Here is an 18,605-nt window from a genome sequence, read left to right as displayed (position 1 = left end):
GGAGCATATTGTGGAACACCAGCAGCTGTTGTCTTAATTGGATGTATTACAATCAATTTTTGGAGCAAGCTTTGACAGTGGAAAACGCTCTTTCGTGTGTTGTGTGTTCTGGGTATTTTTGACGTATCATATTTTTCCAGCATCTACTGTAGCTTACCTGCCCATATGTTTTCTTTTTCTTTAGTTGCTCAGAAGATTGTTGCAACAAGGAAGAAACAGCAACTCTCAATTGGACCCTGCAAATCTCTACCAAACTCTCCAAGCCACTCATCCGTGTGTTCAGCCCAGGTTTCTGCTGTACATATCAGCCAGGTACAGACTACAATGAATCCTTGCTTAAAAACGGAACTGATAGGTTGCTTTTCATCTAAGATATTTAATGCCAGTGCTCTTTTTGCTGCTTCATAGGTAGTTGGCTTTTTTTTTAAAGGTATCAGTGAGCTGTAGTTTGAAGCTAATTTTTATTTTTTTAGTTGGCTTGACTTTGTTTCAGGAAACTGCTGCAGTAAAATAGTTTGGCTTTAAAGGCGTCTTTGATCATACCGGTTTATGCCCAGCTGCCTGCTGTTCTAAGGAGATCGATTGTTACGATAGCAGGATTTGCTGTACTGTGTTTTAAAATTACCTCGTATGGTTTTGGTTATTGTTCTCATTCAGTTGTGTGCTGAGTGATAACAGCCGCTCTATCGCAGCGGTCAGCGTGCTACAGTTTTACATGTGTGAGCGCTGTGCGCAGTTGTAATTGCCTGTCCCTGTTATGCTCAATTGAAATGATTCCCCTTCAATGATGTAGTGATGTATGTTGCTATTGACTTGTAGATACTACATGTAAAAACAAAACAAAATGCTACCTTAATGTATGGCAGGAAGGTCTGGTGGCTGTCGTGGTTTAACCCCAGCCAGCAACTGAGCCCCACGCAGCCGCTTGCCCACTCGTCCCCGGTGGGACGGGGGAGAGAATCAGAAGAGCAGAAGTGAGAACTCGTGGGTTGAGATAAAGACAGTGTAATAGGGAAAGCAAAAGCCGCGCACTAGCAGCGCAAAACAAGGAATTCATTCACCACTTCCCATCGACAGGCATTCAGCCATCTCCAGGGAAGCAGGGCTGCATCACGCCTAACGGTGACTTGGGAGGACAAACACCGGAACTCTGAATGTCTCCCCCTTCCTCCCTCTTCCCTCCGGTTTACATACTGGGCATGCCGTCGTATGGTATGGAATATCCCTTTGGCCAGCCTGGGTCAGCTGTCCTGGCTGTGTCCCCTCCAGCTCCCCGTGCACCCCCAGCCTCCTTGCTGGCCGGCCAGCACGAGAAGCTGGACTGTCCTTGACTACTTAGCAACAGCTCAAAACATCAGCACGTTATCAACATTTTCTCATCCCAGATCCAAACCGCAGCACTACACCAGCTATCGAGAAGAAAATTAATTCTATCCCAGCCAAAACCAGGACATGGCTGTGATGGTATTTTTGGAAACATATAGTTAATACCAAAATTTTCTAGCTTGTACAATTTTTACCAACATACGTGAATTCTCTCCAGTATTTCCCTTGTGACACCCTTCCTCAGTATCTTTGTTTTCTAGTGTGAAGTGATAATCTCTGTGTACCTTCACAGTTAGGATGTACATAGGCTCTATCGCTCAGGTCCAAGACCTTTGCAGCCAGGCAGATTGCACTCTCACTCTCGGCAGATGGACGTATAGGGCCATCATACTGACCTTTATAGCCCGTGGCCAGAACTGTGGCCTGATTTGCACTATAGCAGTCTGAAACGTCTGATGACCACCAGCTTTCATGGCATGTTTTTCAGCCTAAACTCAGTAATATGCTAAGAATGTCTTCTAAGGTTATGTTGTGGTCTTGAGCCGCCCATATGAAGTTTTGTTTTTTCTGTGGACCTTTCTCCCACACAGAGAATGACTGCTTTTTGCCAAAAAGCAGTATGGTGAAGAAGTTTTCTTTCTTTGGGGAAATGTGTTCTGTTTTTTCTTTAATCTGACATGTTATTGTCTTCTGAAAGCACTCTGTTTAGATTTATACCACAGGATGAAGGCTGTGGTGGTTCTGTGCTCATAGTGAATGGTCTCTTTCTGTGCCCTAGTGGAAATTTCCACCATTGGGTTAACTTTTAAAGGTGCAGATGCCAGTTTGGTCTGAGTGTCCTTTGCTGTGAGATGTTCCTGCCTTGAGCTGAGCTTGGATACCAGCCTCAGACTGTGACCCTCGCTTCTGCTGATTACGCCAAAAGAAAATGCTGAAGCTCAGATCCCCCTTTCTAAAGCAGGTGCTAAAGTTACGACTCTCCGGAAGAACCCTGGCACCTTCTGGTGAAGTACAAGTTCCTCATGTGGAAGAGACTCTCCCCTTTCTTGTCCTATGTGACATTGAGCAGATTTCCTCAGCCACTCTTAGGTCATTGCCCCAAGCACTTGGAACTAACCCTCTCTGTGAAATGCTTTTCTTCCAAACAATTTCCACCAGAGAGTTGTGTATGTTCATACTCTTAGTCCTAGAGGAATGTAGTAGCCCCTACTGCCTGTAGGGGCTATCTGTGGTACTGAGACCCATCCTGTTTAGTGGTGAAAGAGGAAATGGGCTGTCACAGAAATGAGAACCAAGGGCACTGCTGCCAGTACTGATCTTACTCTTGGATCCAAAAAGGATCTAGTTTACTAGGTCTGCTGATGACTTTATAGTTTTGCAAGACTTCCTAAAGAGGATAGGTGATGCTTTGTACGACCTAATCTTAGCAGAGTACATCTCTGTGTTCTGCATTTTCTTAAAACAGTTGAGGTCACCCTTCTTGCTAGTGGAGCTTGTTTGATTAAAGAATATCAAATCTAGTTTGATGTTCATTCTCACCAGTTTCCTGCCCGAGTCCAGTTTGGAAGCCAACAGCAAATACCAAATTCTAGACAAGTACTTCACATACACAGCAAACTTCTTGCCAATGGTAAGGACTGTTTGGGAAAATGAAGACAAGGTAGCTTTTGTGGTAAGAATCCCGACAATCTGTTTCAATAAACATGAAATAATGTTCCTCCTTTACTAGTTGGCATAATTATCTAACAGGGCAATTGCAACACCAGTCAAAGATGTCTGTCTTCTGAGACTGATGTCATACTTAAGAGTAAAGGCCATAAATCTGTTTCATGTCTTCTTGTCTTTATGCTACATTTAAAGGCAGTACGACCTTGTTTAAGGAAAGGAAGCTGAATCCTTATCCTAGACTTAAAAGAACTTTGCAACTGTAATACCAAGTTTAAGATGATCTGGGGAAAGATTTACCATCTCTGATCTTGGCTGGACGACTGGCTGGTGTCTTGCCCTTTAGAACATATCTTTTGACGTAATGGTGTTTCACTGAAGATTTCTGCCTTGGATCAAAAACATTACCGTTACAGTGCCCTGCTACTTGCGTTCTTCACAGGAGCGAAGGCCTTCAGAAGCAGTGGTTACACAGATCGCTTCAGATAAAGTGAGATGTTGTTCCTTCCCTGGTTGGATGGCTCTGGTGATCTAACTCCTACAAACTCTCCAGATGACTCTGCAGTCAAGAGCTTAGGCTTTAGAGAAAAGGGGTGGGGGAGTAAAAATGTCACCTAACCCAGTCTAGCCCTTAGCATACCTTGGGGGAAATTCTAAGGCTTAATACCAGCAAGGGTTTTTCCACCCAGTAGTTTCAGTTCTCAAGTGGTGAAAGACTTGTTTGTGTGTTTGGATGCATATCTATACCCATGTCCAGTAGTCCTAGGTGGTGAACACCCAGGTAACATCCCCTTCCAAGAAAATGCTCTCAGGTATGCCTACCCTCATGCACTTAGGTATTTCCAGAGACCTGTTTCACAGAATTAGATGACAAAATCCACTTGTGTTTACAGTAGATGCTGCTTCTGCTTTCCTTCTCTAACCTTCTGTTTATAATGCAGGTATGTCAGTCAGGGTCAGGGTTGTACTTGGAAACCTTTGGTAGCCAGAGTCGATAACCCTTGGTGCAAGTACTTCACATACTACCTGTGTTGGCTTCCAGGGCAGCACAGAATGCATGCAAAGAATTCTATTCTTAAATCTAAAGGTATCATTCATGATTTGTGATGGACAGAACTATTGTATACTCTGTCAACAAGAAGGATGGTACAATATTGCTTATATTCTGCTAGGAAACAAATAAATCTGTCTGATGCATTGACAAGTACTTGAGTCAGCGGCTCACCTTCTGTTTTTTCTGAACATTTCAAGAGGTCGACGGTTGTTTTGAGAGGAAGGAGTGCTACTTAGTGTGTTGAAGGCCTCTTATCGGCTAGAGGGCATCTCAGGATAGGTCTTTCTTCCTTTGGAAGAAATGTGTGCTGGGGGAGTACAGACCAGTCACTTCTGTATCTAATGTCCCCCTCATCTTTATCCCACCTTTCGTTTTCCCCACCCACCCCTTCCTTGCCAGTCTTTCTAGGCATAATATGCTTGTAGACCGTGCTAAATCTTACGTCAAAATAGCATGAGTTCCCCTTATATCACAAAACCGCATAGGCATTCCTGTTCCCTAAACTCATTCCCGTACCAAAGGAGTTGCTTGTCCTTTACACCTGACATATCAAGAGGGCATTTTTAAGATACTAACTTAGAAGAATAGTGCCAATATCCAGTAGTTCCAAAGGGCTCTTCTCTGCCCAGACTCTGAAAGTGGAGATATCTTGTTCCGAACTCAGGTGGGCACAACCTTTGGTCCTCGGTGCATTCCGCTTGAGCTCAAGATGCATCAGAAGTCTGCGTGAAGTAGCCCTGTACTGGATAACCTCTTGAGTAGTAACCTGGAGCTGTGCCTATTTTTATGTTTACGCTGTTATAAAACCATCTGAAAATCCCGTGGCACGACACCTGTAGTTGCTGTTTGTGTCAAGGACTTCAAGCCCCTCTTCAGACAAATTGATGGTGTGGAGATGCCAGCTAGGAGTCCCCAGCAGCGGGAGCTTACTGGTGGACTACAGATTTGAAGGTAAAATGAAAAGATTTACCAGTGACTATACTTCCTTGAAATCTGTAGTCTGCATGTATTTTCACCCTTGCTCTCTTTCCTGGAATTCAGTTGTTTTCTGTTCTGCTGTGAGAGGGGGTTGAAACGGCACCATGTCCTCGCCACGTGCGCCTGCGCTTTTCCACGGCTGCCTGTACTGCATGTATTCTGAGAGAGGGGCCTTACGCACCACCCCTTCCACGCTCGGAGTTCCAAAATACTACCTGAGCCAGTAGTGAGTGCTGCGATTCACCCACAAAATCATGACACGTGTGGACTGCAGCACAAAGAAATGTTGTTTAGCGGTCAGCAGTGTCGCTTTCCTGGGGGATTTGCGTTAAACCCAAGATGGGGATGGAGCTTACCGTACGTTTTACCGAACTGCAGCTCGGGTAGGGCTAGCACACAAGCTTGCTCCCTACTACCTGCTGCAAATCTGTAAAGGTGCATTATTTATGCTTGCGCTATGCCTCCATAGAGTTTTTACAACATCACGGTTGTCTAAATAAGTAAATTAAACATTAAAAGCAAAGTGCAGTCAGCTTAATCATCCATTATTTTACTGTGCATGAGACCCAGTTATGGATAAGCCCTAAATAGTAGGGTTCGCTGGTCTTAGTTTTAGTGGGGGTCGTTTGGGATGAAATATTCTGTTGTAGTATTTTGGGCACTTGAGTAAGGAAGAGACTACATTGCTTAACTAGCTCTTCCTTCCGCTTTTTCATGTGATTGCAAAACGAAAACTAAAAGTGAAAACAATACCATTTCAACATACATCATAATCCTTTTGTATTTAGAGGGTTATTTCTAAGTAATCCCTTAACACACATATATATAAAAAAATGCTTATTGTAAATAAATATATATATATATGTACGTGTATATATTCCCCTTCGTTCATGTGTGTAGTTTCACCCACAGTACACATGTATATGGGAGTGCATTCTCCAGGACTCGAAGGCTAAAACTCATTGCATCTTTGCTTTATCTTGACAGGACCGCAGTTATATTCCTAATTAGTTTTTGTTATGCCCGTTGTTACCTTTTCTTCTCTAAGGTCTCTTAAACTTCAGACTCAGACTTGATCTTCTAGATTTTCCAGTTCATAATGCAGTTGCTGCCACTGTAGTATGTGCCTGTAGTCACACTTGGTTCATGAAATGTGGTGAGTAATTTCATTGCAGTGACACTTTGAATGTGCCAGCTTGCTTTGTCTTCAGAAGTTGTCTTCAGATTCCCTTGGTGCTCTTTGGTCTGTCAGGTAGGGCAGATCCGCTCTTTCCTTTACCTTGCTGTTAGGGTGAGAAAAGGCAAAGGCTCCCGAGATGGACAAGTTCTAATATGTCCCAAAGGACGAGGTTAAACTGCTAAATATGGGAAAATAATAACCATTATTACAGGACAGTTTGGTCTTACTGTGGAGGGCTAAACTTATTGAAATCTCTGGAGACGCTCATCTGGACCTAGGTGTAAAACGTGCTGTCAAAGTTGTATTCCATGGCAGCATGCCTAAAGCTTTCTGGCTTTTGCCGAGGTGAGGACTAAACAGTTTCCTTCTTGATCTGTCTTCGGATGTGTAGCTGTGTATCACCATAATTCCTTGATTAAATTGCACTCCCACCTATGATGTTTTCAGATGAAAGACTGAGATAACGTGACTTTCAAGAGAAAAATTGTACGCAAGTGGGCCAAGAAAAATGTGTTCTGACTAAAGAATTTTCCGTGAGGCTTCTGTGTTTCTACAGAAATATGTGTTTCCCTGCTTTCCACAAGAACAGAAATGCATTCTGTCACAGGGTACGTAATCTGTGCTTTTGATCGAGGCTTGCTTTAGTCCAACTGTTCCCAGGCTCACCAAAGCTCCGGCAGTCTCTTGCCTGTTTTAGAAGTAGGACCTGTTGCCTTCATTTTCTTCTTAAGCAGTGGTTGGAGATGATTTTTCTGGAGGCACCCTGGTATATCTAGAGAGCAGAAAAAAAAATATAGGTTATGTTTGTGTCGGGTTACTTGTCAAGAAGAAAAATTTCAGCTTTATTCTCCCTGTGGTCTCATTTAGTGGTTTGGCCTGACGTTTGTACTATGTGAGCTTTATGAATCACTTGGCCGTACCAGATAATATACATAAGGTATTAGGTGAATATTTTACCACCTTTGTATAAGTGGCCAGTCAGGAACATGCCCTTTGCAAATGCGAGTGTAAGTTCAACCTTTTCTTCCTGCAGGTCACTGCTGAGCTCCTGTCATGCCAACAACTCACTGGTTTGTTTACTAAGGAAATCTGAAATACGTAAAAGCTTTGAAAGAGTGGGCTTTGACTTGATTCAGTCCCTTTTCTGCACAGAACTGTGGACATTTGTATACAAAGTCTTATTTCTTTTTTTATGAGATAGTGGCAGGTATCTCATTACAGGCTTTAATGCTTTCACTGGCAGCATCTGCCTTTGAGATAACTGCCTGGAGCTACTTGGTCAAGTTACACCAGGTTGATAGCTTCATCTGAGTTGTTCTTGCCTGGTAACAGTGTAGTGACAATGTTCTGCTAAATTCATGACTGCTGCCATGACCTTGAGTTTTTTACAGCACCAGCCTGTGTGGCAACAAAGCTAGAAGCCTGTAGAGATACTGAAGGTATACATTTTTGTAAATGGAGTATTGGCCATTCACACAAGGTGTGTTCTAGAAATAACATATCCCCAAAATGAAAGCTTTTCAAAGATTTCTCTAACACTGTGCTGAAGTTTGTTGACCACAATCAGGCTGTGTACCTTCCTAGAAGAAAGGAAAGACCAGGTGGTACTGTGTACACCCAGAAGCCAAGCACGTTTGAGAATGGGCATGATGCCTGTCCTCATCAGAGGACAGGAAAAATCTCGTCGCCTGAGAAAGCCAAGCAGGGATGTGTCCATGCAAATGGTTCTACTGAGACTAATCGTGTCCTTACCTAGAGTCATTTGTTTGACCTCTGTCCCTATTGCCATGGCTCTGGTTAGACCAGTGACTCAGAAATGGCCCTTGATGCTGATGTCTCGGGTATGTCCAAGTCTTGAGAGCAGCTTAGTAGAAAAACTTGATTGAAAAGGTAATGTTAAGCTCTGTAATGTCCCAGTGGGTATTAGAGCGCTTATTGGATTGGTTTTGACTGCCACAAATTTGACCAGTTTGTCTACAGTCAGCAAATCAGATTATATTTGATACGTGTCGGGTTTCATGTGCTGCAAGGAAGATTGTTCTTCAGATTCACTGACTTGGTTTTTACGGCTTGGGACAAACGTTAAGTTCTGTGAATTATAGTTATTGCCGCATGTCCTAAATTCTGTACTTCACTCCAGTGAACTTGTTATCGAATGCTTGCATACTGATGGCAGGAAGCCGCTCTCTACAATCTTAATACGGCAAAGTCCCTAGACTTCTGTTTGGTGCAAGCAAACAACCCAACAGAGACCACTTGCCACGTTTTGTTTCCTTCAGCAGTGCGTTAGGTTCAGATGTTACCAAGAATAGAGTTTCCAGGTGCTTGTCTGGTTGCATTTTTCATTGCTCCTGTTTTGAGTAGGCTATAGCTTGGAAGTCATGTCTGAGCTCTTTCTTGTCAAACCCATTCTCTCTATGGAGGTGTTTCAGAGCAGCCATATAGTTTTACCTGTTTGCTAATTAGTGGCACCCTCAGCAGGAGTTGGGGCTTGTTCCGTATTGGTAGCCATGCTCTTTATTCTATGGACACCTTGAAGTTTTCCTCTTTTAAGTCTCCTATTGAAACAGCTAATTTTTTTTCCAGCCAGTGGATTTGACGTGGCTTATTTTGAAACCATCTCAGAATCTTATTTACAAAGTTGGAAATCCAGTGGGGTTAGTATGTGTGAAGAGAAACACTGCCTGCAGGACTTCTTTTATAGAAGCTGTTTGTATAGGAACATTTGTCTTTGGGGACTAGAAAGTCCAACATGTATGTGTTTTCCTTTAGGAGTTATTCACTCCTGGAAAACAAACCACTTAAAAAGTCTAGGAGACAGTGCCGCACTGCAAAAAGAAGAAAATTACTGCTATAATGTGACAAAAGATTAAAAAGGTAAAATTTTAGGGAATTCTCTATGTGTTCTGTCTGGGAAATAGGCACTTAGGGTAGAAATCTGTTAATCTTAGTTTAGTAAAAAAAAAAAAAGGTGGTGGTACCTCGTTATCAAGTTGATCAATATTACAAAATAGAACGTAGCTGCGTCCTTTTGTTTTTAGCAGCTTGTGGTTCAAATCCTGTCGCCAGTCTACAACATCTGAATCTTTCCTACTTGCCTTTTTCCTCTCCTTTCTGTAGAAGAGGTGACTTTTAAGTGTTTTGAGGCATAACCCTGGTGTGATCTTTCTTTTCTCCACCATCTTCACCGCTTATTGTCATCTCTCTCCTCGGCTGAGCCTTGCGGCTGCATTGTTTCAATGCTAAATGTGTTCAGTGCCTTTTCCCGTTAACGGTTGCTTCGTTAGATTTCCTTTTCCCTCATTTTCCCCGTCCCGGTTTGGTTCAGTCACGGCAGAGTGGACAGCAGGTCCTGACCACTCTAGTCTGAAAGCCATTCCTTGACACCAGCATCTTTGGTCTCCTTCGCTAATGCTCTTTTACAGCTGTTGAGTTTCCAGATGTTCTCCTCCGATGCCGCCTTTTGTCAGCCACGTTTTAAGGCTTCCATACCACCCTCCTCACCTCTGACACGTCCAGTGGTTTGAGTACTCACTTTCAAAGTCTTTGGCTGTTCGAACTTTGGTGATCACTTTGAGTGTCCTAGGTACATGTTTTTTCATGACTGCTTTTCATGCAAGAGTCTTTCCTGTGGTGTTTTTTTGGAGCGGTCATCTCTGACTTCCCCAGGCTCAGTGTGTCTTCACGCAGGCCATTTGCTCTGCTGTGTGTTTGGTGTGCTACTTGGTGTCTCGGCAAGGCGCCATAGAGAAAGGGAAAGCAAATGCAGGGTAAATTAGTCTCTTCTTCCCAGGTTGTCCTGCTCTCTCCGTTGTTACCATTCTCTCTTAGGATGCTCAAAATGATCATTTCAGCTCTCGTTCTTTCATCTCCTTTTTTTATACATTTGAGCTGTCTCCAAATTCTGCTTGCTCCTTTTTCTGGGCACTTGAAAATGTAGAAAATCTCCCTCAAGATCCTCTGTTACTTCTAGTACCCTTACCGCTGGCTTCCTGACAGCCATGGTTCACCAACTCAGTCAGAATGAAGGGAGAATAAAATGTAATGTCATACAGATTTTTTAATTTCTTTTTTTTTAAGACTGGAAAAGGAAAACTTTCTCCATCAAAAAGCTTGTTTGCTGTATTGTGGGTCCTATTTTGTCACAGAGAAATGAGCTGAGGAACGTGGTGTTCTTCATGGAGAAACAGGGACTTTCAAAGTGATGTTCCTGGCTTTCTATCTGCGTTCATTGGCCCTTCAGCCCAAACATGAGCAACTCGTCTCATGTCTCTTCCTTTTTATCCTTTGCTTCTTGATTTTTTTTAAAAATAAAAAAGGCGATTTGGAAAAGCTGGAAGAATCAGAAGAGGACTTGAAATCATTAAAAGAGATTTCAACTGGGTGATATAAAGGACTGCCTCCTACTTGGCTCTCCATTAGAGGTTTCATCTTGACTGCTTGCAGCCTGAGCTCCTGGGCTCAGGAGTACACGGACCTTCAAGGAGTGTGCGAGACGCCCCGTCATGCTGCCGGTGCCTCCCCTCTACAGGGGTTTTGTGCACGTGTAAGACCAGGCGCTAGTGTAGGAGCGGCGCGGGAGATGCTTTTCCTTTGGAGCAACTTCACCTGGTGAATTCCTACCTACAGCAATTAAGATGAGACCAAGTAACGGGTTAAGTGTCATGGGAGAATCCTTCTCCTCAGGCATCCTGGAATACCCTCGTACCTTCTTTCCTCACTTTTAGGAAACTTGGCTACTTTAAAGATGTTCTTTCACCCTTTTGTGTGCATCCCAGACCTTTATTTCCCCCCTCAGAAGTTAGGTGTGAGTTGTTGTCTAGACCCTTCGCCCACTGCTGCTTTTCTGGTGGGCATTTTGTCAACAGCGTGCAGAATTTTCCACCTTTGCCCAGCCCCAGTCCCATCAACATATACAGTATATCCTCAAAGGACATTCTTGTATCTGATAGGAAAAATAAAATCTGTCCTTTTGTCTTTCCAGACTACTGCCATAGCCTTTTTAATGATGTTTTTAGTACTCATTTATGGTATGTGTAATAATAAATTAAAAAAAAAAAAAATCCATGTTCTTTGAACCTTTCCATTCTGCCTGGTTTCCTCACCCTCCTGCTATTAGTAACTTGTTACCTCAATTCATTAAACATTTTATAGGCTGAGTGGCTGCTTTATTTCTTCCAAGACTATGACATAACTTTACATTTTTGGCTACTTCGAATAAATTGGAATGCCTTCCTTTCCTTTAAGGTTTTCTATCTCTGTACCAATGGCTTCAGCAAATGTGTTGGGATCTGTCTGTAACCATAGTAGCCATTTTACAACACTGAATTATTTTCATTTTCTTGATTAGATTTCGGTGAACTGATGTCTCCAGGCTAGGATTAAGTCCAGCTATGCAGTTCTATGGCACTAGGTATTTTTTTTTTTTTCCTTAGGTTTGAGGCAGAATTTGGTTTAGCAATTTTGAAGTAGAAAAAACAGAATCTACAGATTTTCCCCAATGTTTTGCTTACTTGTACACAGGTAAAAATGCAACTGTTTATATCCAGTTAAGATTATATTGTGTAGAGTGAAAATGTGCCTGCAATATAAAAAAAATCGTAAGTTTTTAAAAAAATAATAGGGAAAATATTTAAGGGCTTGGAATAGAAATGTGTGGAAAAGTGGCAGTAGGGCAGTCCCGCAGTGTTCCTGAGCCTAGGCTGCTGTTCTTGCTTACCAGGGCTAAGTAAGATACAACTGTGGATTGTAATTTCTTGAAAGCAGTGTATCACTGTTTAAAACTAACTTTAATCCTTGCAGACCAGTAATGGAGGAGGGAGTTTAAGTGATTATTCCTCCTCTGTCCCATCAACTCCAAGCACCAGCCAGAAGGAGCTACGGATTGATGTTCCTCCCACTGCCAACACACCAACTCCTGTCCGTAAACAGTCCAAGCGCCGATCCAACCTCTTCACGGTGAGTGAGCCAAAGAGGAGACTATTGCTGTGTTTTACGTAGTGCTCTGTGGTGACGGCCTGAACCCCAGCCCTGTTGGGTTGAGCTGGTCTTATCCAGGCAGGAGCGTTGAGATGGATCTGTAGGCTCAAAAACAAAAGTATCTTAGAATTACCACGGGGCGGTCGTGTTTCAGGACTTAAACAGAAACTGAACACAGCGAAGTTATCCTGTTGGGAATTGCAGTGCAACAAGTGAATCGCAGTTGGGTTTTGGAGCCTTTGTCCGACTTGAATTGTCAGACCTGCCTAGGTTCCCTGGTTTGGCATTAATCAAAGAGAAAGCCGGGCCTCTCTTCCCCAGTGCTGCCCTTACACCGAGCAATGCTGTGGACTCGGGGCTCCCTTGTGAGGTCTCCGGTGTTTGCAGAGAGGTCTCGGGGTTTACCATGGGAATACCATGCGGCACTGCAAAATAACTACCCTGTGCTACTGTTATGACTATACAATCTCAACTCACTTCTATTTTCCAGGTTTAAGAGAGATGGTGGACATTAAAATGACTTTTTTTTTTTCTTCCCAAACCATCTGTTTTTTTCTTCATGGCGAGGCAAAAAAAAAAAAAAGTACTAAATAGAAAGCTTGTCTGGTCCAATATGAAGGTCTTTGTTATGCATAAGTAGTTTGGGAGATGATAATGAAGCCTTGAGTGACGATTTCCTTAGTTTAGCAGTCTTGCTGAAAGCTTTGGGATTGCATTGCGTGTGTAATTACGGTTTTGTAAGCAGTTTTTTGACACTTAACATGCTTTATAGCAAACACAGAATCCCTGTGGGCTCGCGTGTAAGTCCCTTGGTGGTTGTAGCTACATGTTAGCTGCATTTAGCAAGCCAGGACTTCCCTGTCATCCAGAGTTTTGTTTTGTTTTGTTTTAATTCCAAATTCATGTTCATTTCCCAAAGCTAGCTCGCTCCCTGGTCGTATCCAGGGAACCGCATACGAAAACGGTAAAACCGTTTCCTTGTGCTCTAAACAAAACCTGATCTCTACTTTAGCAAGTAGAAAGTTCTGTCATCGTTTCGGAGCGCGGAGCGACGGCGCAGAGTCCCAGGGACCCTATTTCACGTGTCCATCCCGACAGCGGTGTTTTGATGTAAAATGAGATCTTCAAATTCCCACAGAGGAATAAACACGGCGCATTTGCGTTTCGGTGCAAGTGTCTAGGTGCCAAACGGTAAAATGTGCGAAAATGAGCGGCATGCGAAATTTTGACGCTGGTATTTCACAGCAGTCGTGCAGATTTACTTCCGTTGGTGGGAATATTCGCTGCTGTTCGGGTGTTCTCTGGAGTTACCAACCCCACTAGATGTCAGTGTCAGCCCAGAAACTGCCGGCAGAGCAATACCTCTGGAAATAGAGCTGAGACGCTACAGCACCCCTCAAAAGCATTCGCCCACCATTTCTGGTCTGAAGGATGCCTAAAATGCTATAAGGGCTGTATAGATACGGTATAGATATAGTTGGCGTTTGGGAAACTGGGCATGTTTTAAATGGGAGTAGGTATAAATTTGAGAAAGTGAATAAAAAGAAACATATACCCATGTACAATCATGGAAAAGGTTTGGGAAGAACATTAAGTCTGCATTTGCTGGAAATAAGTAGACTACAGCTCTGGATTGTGAGAATAGCGTATTAAGAACCACATTTGCTAGTGTGAGAGGATGTTAACAGCTGCCTTAATGTCTAATAACTGGGGGCAAAATTGGAGGACAAGTCCTATGGAAAAATAAAAAATAATTTGACTCTTCAGAATTAGTTCTGTCCTTTAAGATCTGGGCATATTGAATGTTGTGTAATGAGTTGCCCTCTAATTCCTGTCCTGAAGTATTTAACGCTGACCATGCTGTAACCCAGGTTTTCATGCCATATCAGCCAAGTTGTAACCCGGAATTATTTAACTGAGTGAATAGATGACCAGTGTTTTCTGTCTAGTTAGGAATAGAGGGTATAATCAAAATATTTTACGGTTTAGCACTGGGGTTTTTTGCTGTGCTTCTCTTCCTAGACTGTTACTTGCTTATTATGCCTTTATCACTTATGTTTCTGTTTAATTGCAAATTAAGCCTTGTTATCTAGCATAGGTAATATGTTTAGTTTCCTACATGAAGATCTTTCAGTGTCGGAAGAAGATTGGGTTAAGTGGAAAAGAGGGTTTTTCTTAAATCGGTTACGGCTTTTGAGTTGGAGTAGGGTTGAGAATTTTAAGCACGTTCATGTTTAAGTGCACTAAATGCAGTATCTAATCTTTTTGACTTTGAATATTAATATTTGCTGTAAAGCTATTGTTGCAATAGCTGACTTGGGTGATAAAATAGATGAAATACCAGCAGAAGGGTAAATGTCCTTTGTTTTGTGCAGTTCATTAACAGGGACAAGTAAATAATAGCGTATAGCGCAGGTGGGCATTAAATCTCAAACGCATACGAGGCTCACTGCAGCAAAGAGCTGATGGTGACTGCGTGTCCAGTCCCATACGGCGTGAATGAACTTCTGGGACAGTACGGTGCATCTCCTTCCCCATATTCGCTATGACCTACCTTGCATCCTTGCAGAATTGCAAGCAAGGCTTCTTTAGAAGTTAAAATAAACTCTGTGTCTTGGTATCTGCCATCAGAGATCAGTGTTCTTCCTTTTGGGGCTCTCTGGGCTGCTGATACAGGGTTCTGGTTGTGCCCAAACTGAGGTGCTGTATCCCTCTGGGACTGTCTTGTTTCACAGACCGAACTCGGGTGAGGTTTTACATTGACGTTAAGTCTGCGTATGACTTGTAATGCAAAGGGGAAATGAGTCAAACGATATTCGTGCAGACGTTTTAATTTTTTTTTTTTTTACTTCTCCTGGTTTGCTTGAATGAAGTTTTAAGTAGAACAACTTAAATGTGTAGATGTAACATCAGAAAAAGTCCTAGCAAATGTTCATCCAGTATGGTTTAGAGTCTATTTAGAGACATTCTACTATAGGATTTAAGATGCATTGTGTGTGTCATAGGTACAAAAGCATAAAAGATCAGAATATATATCTATTTCACTGCGTGATTTGTCTTTATAAATAGCAGAGCCTGCTAAGATTCTCCCCTTGAAAATGTTATGTATCCTGTGAACTCAAGCAGCTAGAATAGAATTTACCTAACAGAAATTCCTACATTTCTTTACTTTGGGCATTTGACAATATTTTGCATAGAGATACTTCCCTTCTGTGTGCATTGTATTATTTCCAGATGCAGTTACTTTTATAAAATGGAAGACATGATGATTTAAAAACAGAAATGAAAAATAGCACGTAGATATTTGGCTGGCTTTTCAGAAGCAGGATCCTTTCTTTTAAAAAGTCAATAAAAAAGAAACATTCAAGTTGACAACTTCCCTCCCAAGGATTTGGCTACCTTCACTGAGTTTCTTTAAAATGTCACTTACAGGCGCTTCGCGCCATTGAAGCATTGTTTTGCCTTGTATTATTGGGAAGTGGCACTTTCAGATTCAGAAATCTGTCTTGAAGGATGAGGAACAATAGTTATCCTGAACCTTGGATTTCATCCCTCCCACTTGTTTTGCTTTCTTTCATTTATTCTTTGTTTAATTCCCCGGCACGTCATTCCATTGCCCCGAACCATAGTAACTAGTGATAGGAGCCCGTTCCCGGCGGAGCGGGGAAAGCAGCACGGGATCCCTGCTGGGTAAATGTCTTGCTTAGAATGGTGTTACTTGAAGTTCTCCTGTGTGGGTTTTCTCCCTCCCCTTCCCTCCTCTCGCCCCCGAAGGCAACTGCTTTGGGGATTTTTCTTCCTTCCACTCCTTCATATAATATGGAAAACGGGTATTAGCTATCCGCGATCCTAATCGTTCTCCTACTAATTTCAGCGTCTTTCAAACATCTCTTTCCGCGGAGAATGAGGAGCGGGATCTTGTGTCGCTCTGGTTTTCATTAACTTCCCATTGTGGTACTGGACATGGCAAATGTATTCGTTTCATATATCATCTCTTGATTTGAAAAGCACGTGAAAACGTTTCCCCATTTTCGATACCGTGTGAGTAATGTTCCTATTGAAAAGTAATGGAGTGAAGTTGTCACTTGTCAGTTCAGTTATTAAGGAGGATGACTCTCAGGTCTTCCTTTTGTAATAAAATAAATGTGTCAAAATCATTATGCTTGTGTGTTCTTTCATAATAATGGACTGGAATCTGAATAACTTCTTAAAATTCCTATGTAACTTTATAAAGTCATGAAGTGAGCACTCTCAGCTTACTCCTAGGGCAGTTCTAGTGTTAAAGCCAAGATCAGGCAATTCGGGTTTTAAACACTGGTTAGATTTTCCTCATGCTGATTTTTCTTCGTTGTGTTCAGATAACTTTTTTCAGCATCAATCGCTACCTTTTCTTGCAATTCCAACTTTCTAACCATCCAAAAGTGGGGGGGGGGGAAGGGGGAAGTTAAAGTCAATGTGATCAAAGCCAGCATCATAAGATCACATTTCTAAGTAGTTGATAACAATTCTAAAAACCACACAAATGTGAGTTAAATGTGTCCATGTATATATCAGATTTTTTTAATGAGAAGCTGGAACCTTCATTTCTCTTTAGAGCTACTATTGGAGACTTCAGAAACGTGTCCTCTGATCTGCTGGGTCTTCAGGCAGTGAAACTGTAACTCTACAAACCCAAAGGCCATTTTCAAACAAGTGGATGGCTGAAAATTAGAGGCAGTATTTCAGATTCTGGGACAGTTGTGTACTTTTGTAGATTCTAGCCTGCACCCTTCAAGTCTATATTTATGTGTCTAGATACTTTTTTTTTAATTGCTTTTAAAAAAGAAAAGGGAGAGGGGGAAGCATCCTCTGTGTGAACCGCTACGTTTAATGGAGCACAAACTTTCTTTTTGCTCTGCAGTCTCGGAAAGGGAGTGACCCAGACAAAGAGAAGAAGGTCCTGGAGAGCAGAACAGATAGCATTGGAAGCGGTCGCGCAATCCCAATTAAACAGGTAATGCCGAAACACTTTTTTTCTTTCTTTTTTTCTTTTTTTTTTTTTTTTTAAATGCTTTCCGTAGTTGGAGACACACCTCGGGTCTTAAGCACTCTGATGGCGGGCCGGTGCGCCGAGACGCGTTTGATGTGCTCCGGTGATGAATGTGGAAGTCACTCACTTGACATCAATTAGGAGAGGTTCCTATGTGTATTAAAATAGGATCATTAGAATAAGAAGAGGGAAAATGTGACAACAGGCCTAATGAAGTGCAGTCTGCCGGCCCGCATATGGAGCGGGTTTCTAGGCTGCGCTGGCTTCAAAGCTGCCTTTGTAGAGGGGGCTTTGATTGGGCTGCGTGCTGCCGGGCGGCGGGGTAAATCAGATCGCTCGACAAGAGCCCCTTGTGATCGCCGAAATAGCCTGATGTGGCCCTAATTTGCTGCTGCAGACGGACATCTGAACGCGGTTTCGGGCTGGTTTGTAACAACGAGGCAATTAGTTGTGATAATCATAGCCGGTGTGTCAGCTGTGCGCTCTTGTTTGTAATTTGCTAATGAAGGAATTGTAACTTTGATTAGGTTCAGTTTCATTTAGACCTTATTATATAAGAGAACGTTTACAGCTGTAATGTGTGGCCTTAATTAAACTTCCTCATTACACAACAGGACTTGAATTCAAGGATTTGTTTTGGTCTGTTTTACTAGCCTAGATGCACTTTCATTAGCCCGGAAACTCAATGCTAAATTGTAGCTGTGAAGGCTCCTTTGAAAGGCAAAAGCAACGCCGGCATCTGATGCAAAGTATTTGGGTGAATGAGATCGTTTGCTTTCTCAAATTGCATTACACGGAATTCGGGCGGGCAGGAACGGCGTTCGCACGGGACGCTTTGCGCGTAGTTTCTGCGATAGCGTGTGCGAGGAGTCGCTTGCACGCGAGTTGCTGTGCTTTAGAGAGCAGCAGTGCTGAGGGAAGGGAGCTTATTTTCTTCCGACGCGGCTGTTTGCAGTTTCGTTTGGTGGCTTTCCCACCCTCCGGAGGGCCGCTTGCCTCTTCGAATCTTTCCTCAGTCCGTGCTTCACCTTGCCAGCGAGCCCTGAGTCTCCTGTTTGGGGGTGGGTTTATGTGGTTTGGGGTTTTTTGGGTTTTCTTTCTTTTGGGGGGCAAGGGGGCAGATGGTTTTGTACCCTTAACCATTTAAAAATTTAAGACCACCTTTTGGGTCTGTCGGGCAGTAAAAGTGCTGTCGTGTCTGTGAATCTCTAGTAGACAAATTTTAATCAAACACACTGTGATTTAGAAGAGCAGTTTGAAACCAGCTAAGCGCAGTATTTGGCTCCACGTTCAGGGGAGGAGAATCCAGGTTTTTAAAACAAGCTACAATTTTTTTTTTTTCTACAGCTTTTGTATGGTATGAGATGGGTTAGACCGGCTGGCATTCTGTTGGG

The 18,605-nt window shown here is 42.7% G+C and overlaps 1 protein-coding gene across 3 annotated transcripts in view; it reads left to right on the top strand.

Moving 5' to 3' along the window:
- AGAP1 (ArfGAP with GTPase domain, ankyrin repeat and PH domain 1) overlaps positions 1 to 18,605 on the top strand; it is a gene marked incomplete at its 3' end in the record, with an annotated part of 386,349 nt that overhangs the window by 183,391 nt on the left and 184,353 nt on the right. For all 3 annotated transcript variants that reach the window (XM_082001546.1, XM_082001545.1, XM_082001547.1), the window contains exons 7-9: positions 185 to 312; positions 12,006 to 12,161; positions 17,083 to 17,175. In XM_082001546.1, coding sequence (XP_081857672.1) covers positions 185 to 312; positions 12,006 to 12,161; positions 17,083 to 17,175 — 377 coding nt within the window. The remainder of the gene's footprint in view (positions 1 to 184; positions 313 to 12,005; positions 12,162 to 17,082; positions 17,176 to 18,605) is intronic.

This window comes from Phaethon aethereus, assembly GCF_964289735.1.
Source record: "Phaethon aethereus genome assembly, chromosome: 6".
NCBI lineage: Eukaryota > Metazoa > Chordata > Aves > Phaethontiformes > Phaethontidae > Phaethon > Phaethon aethereus.
This window is presented reverse-complemented; position numbering and strand designations above follow the sequence as displayed.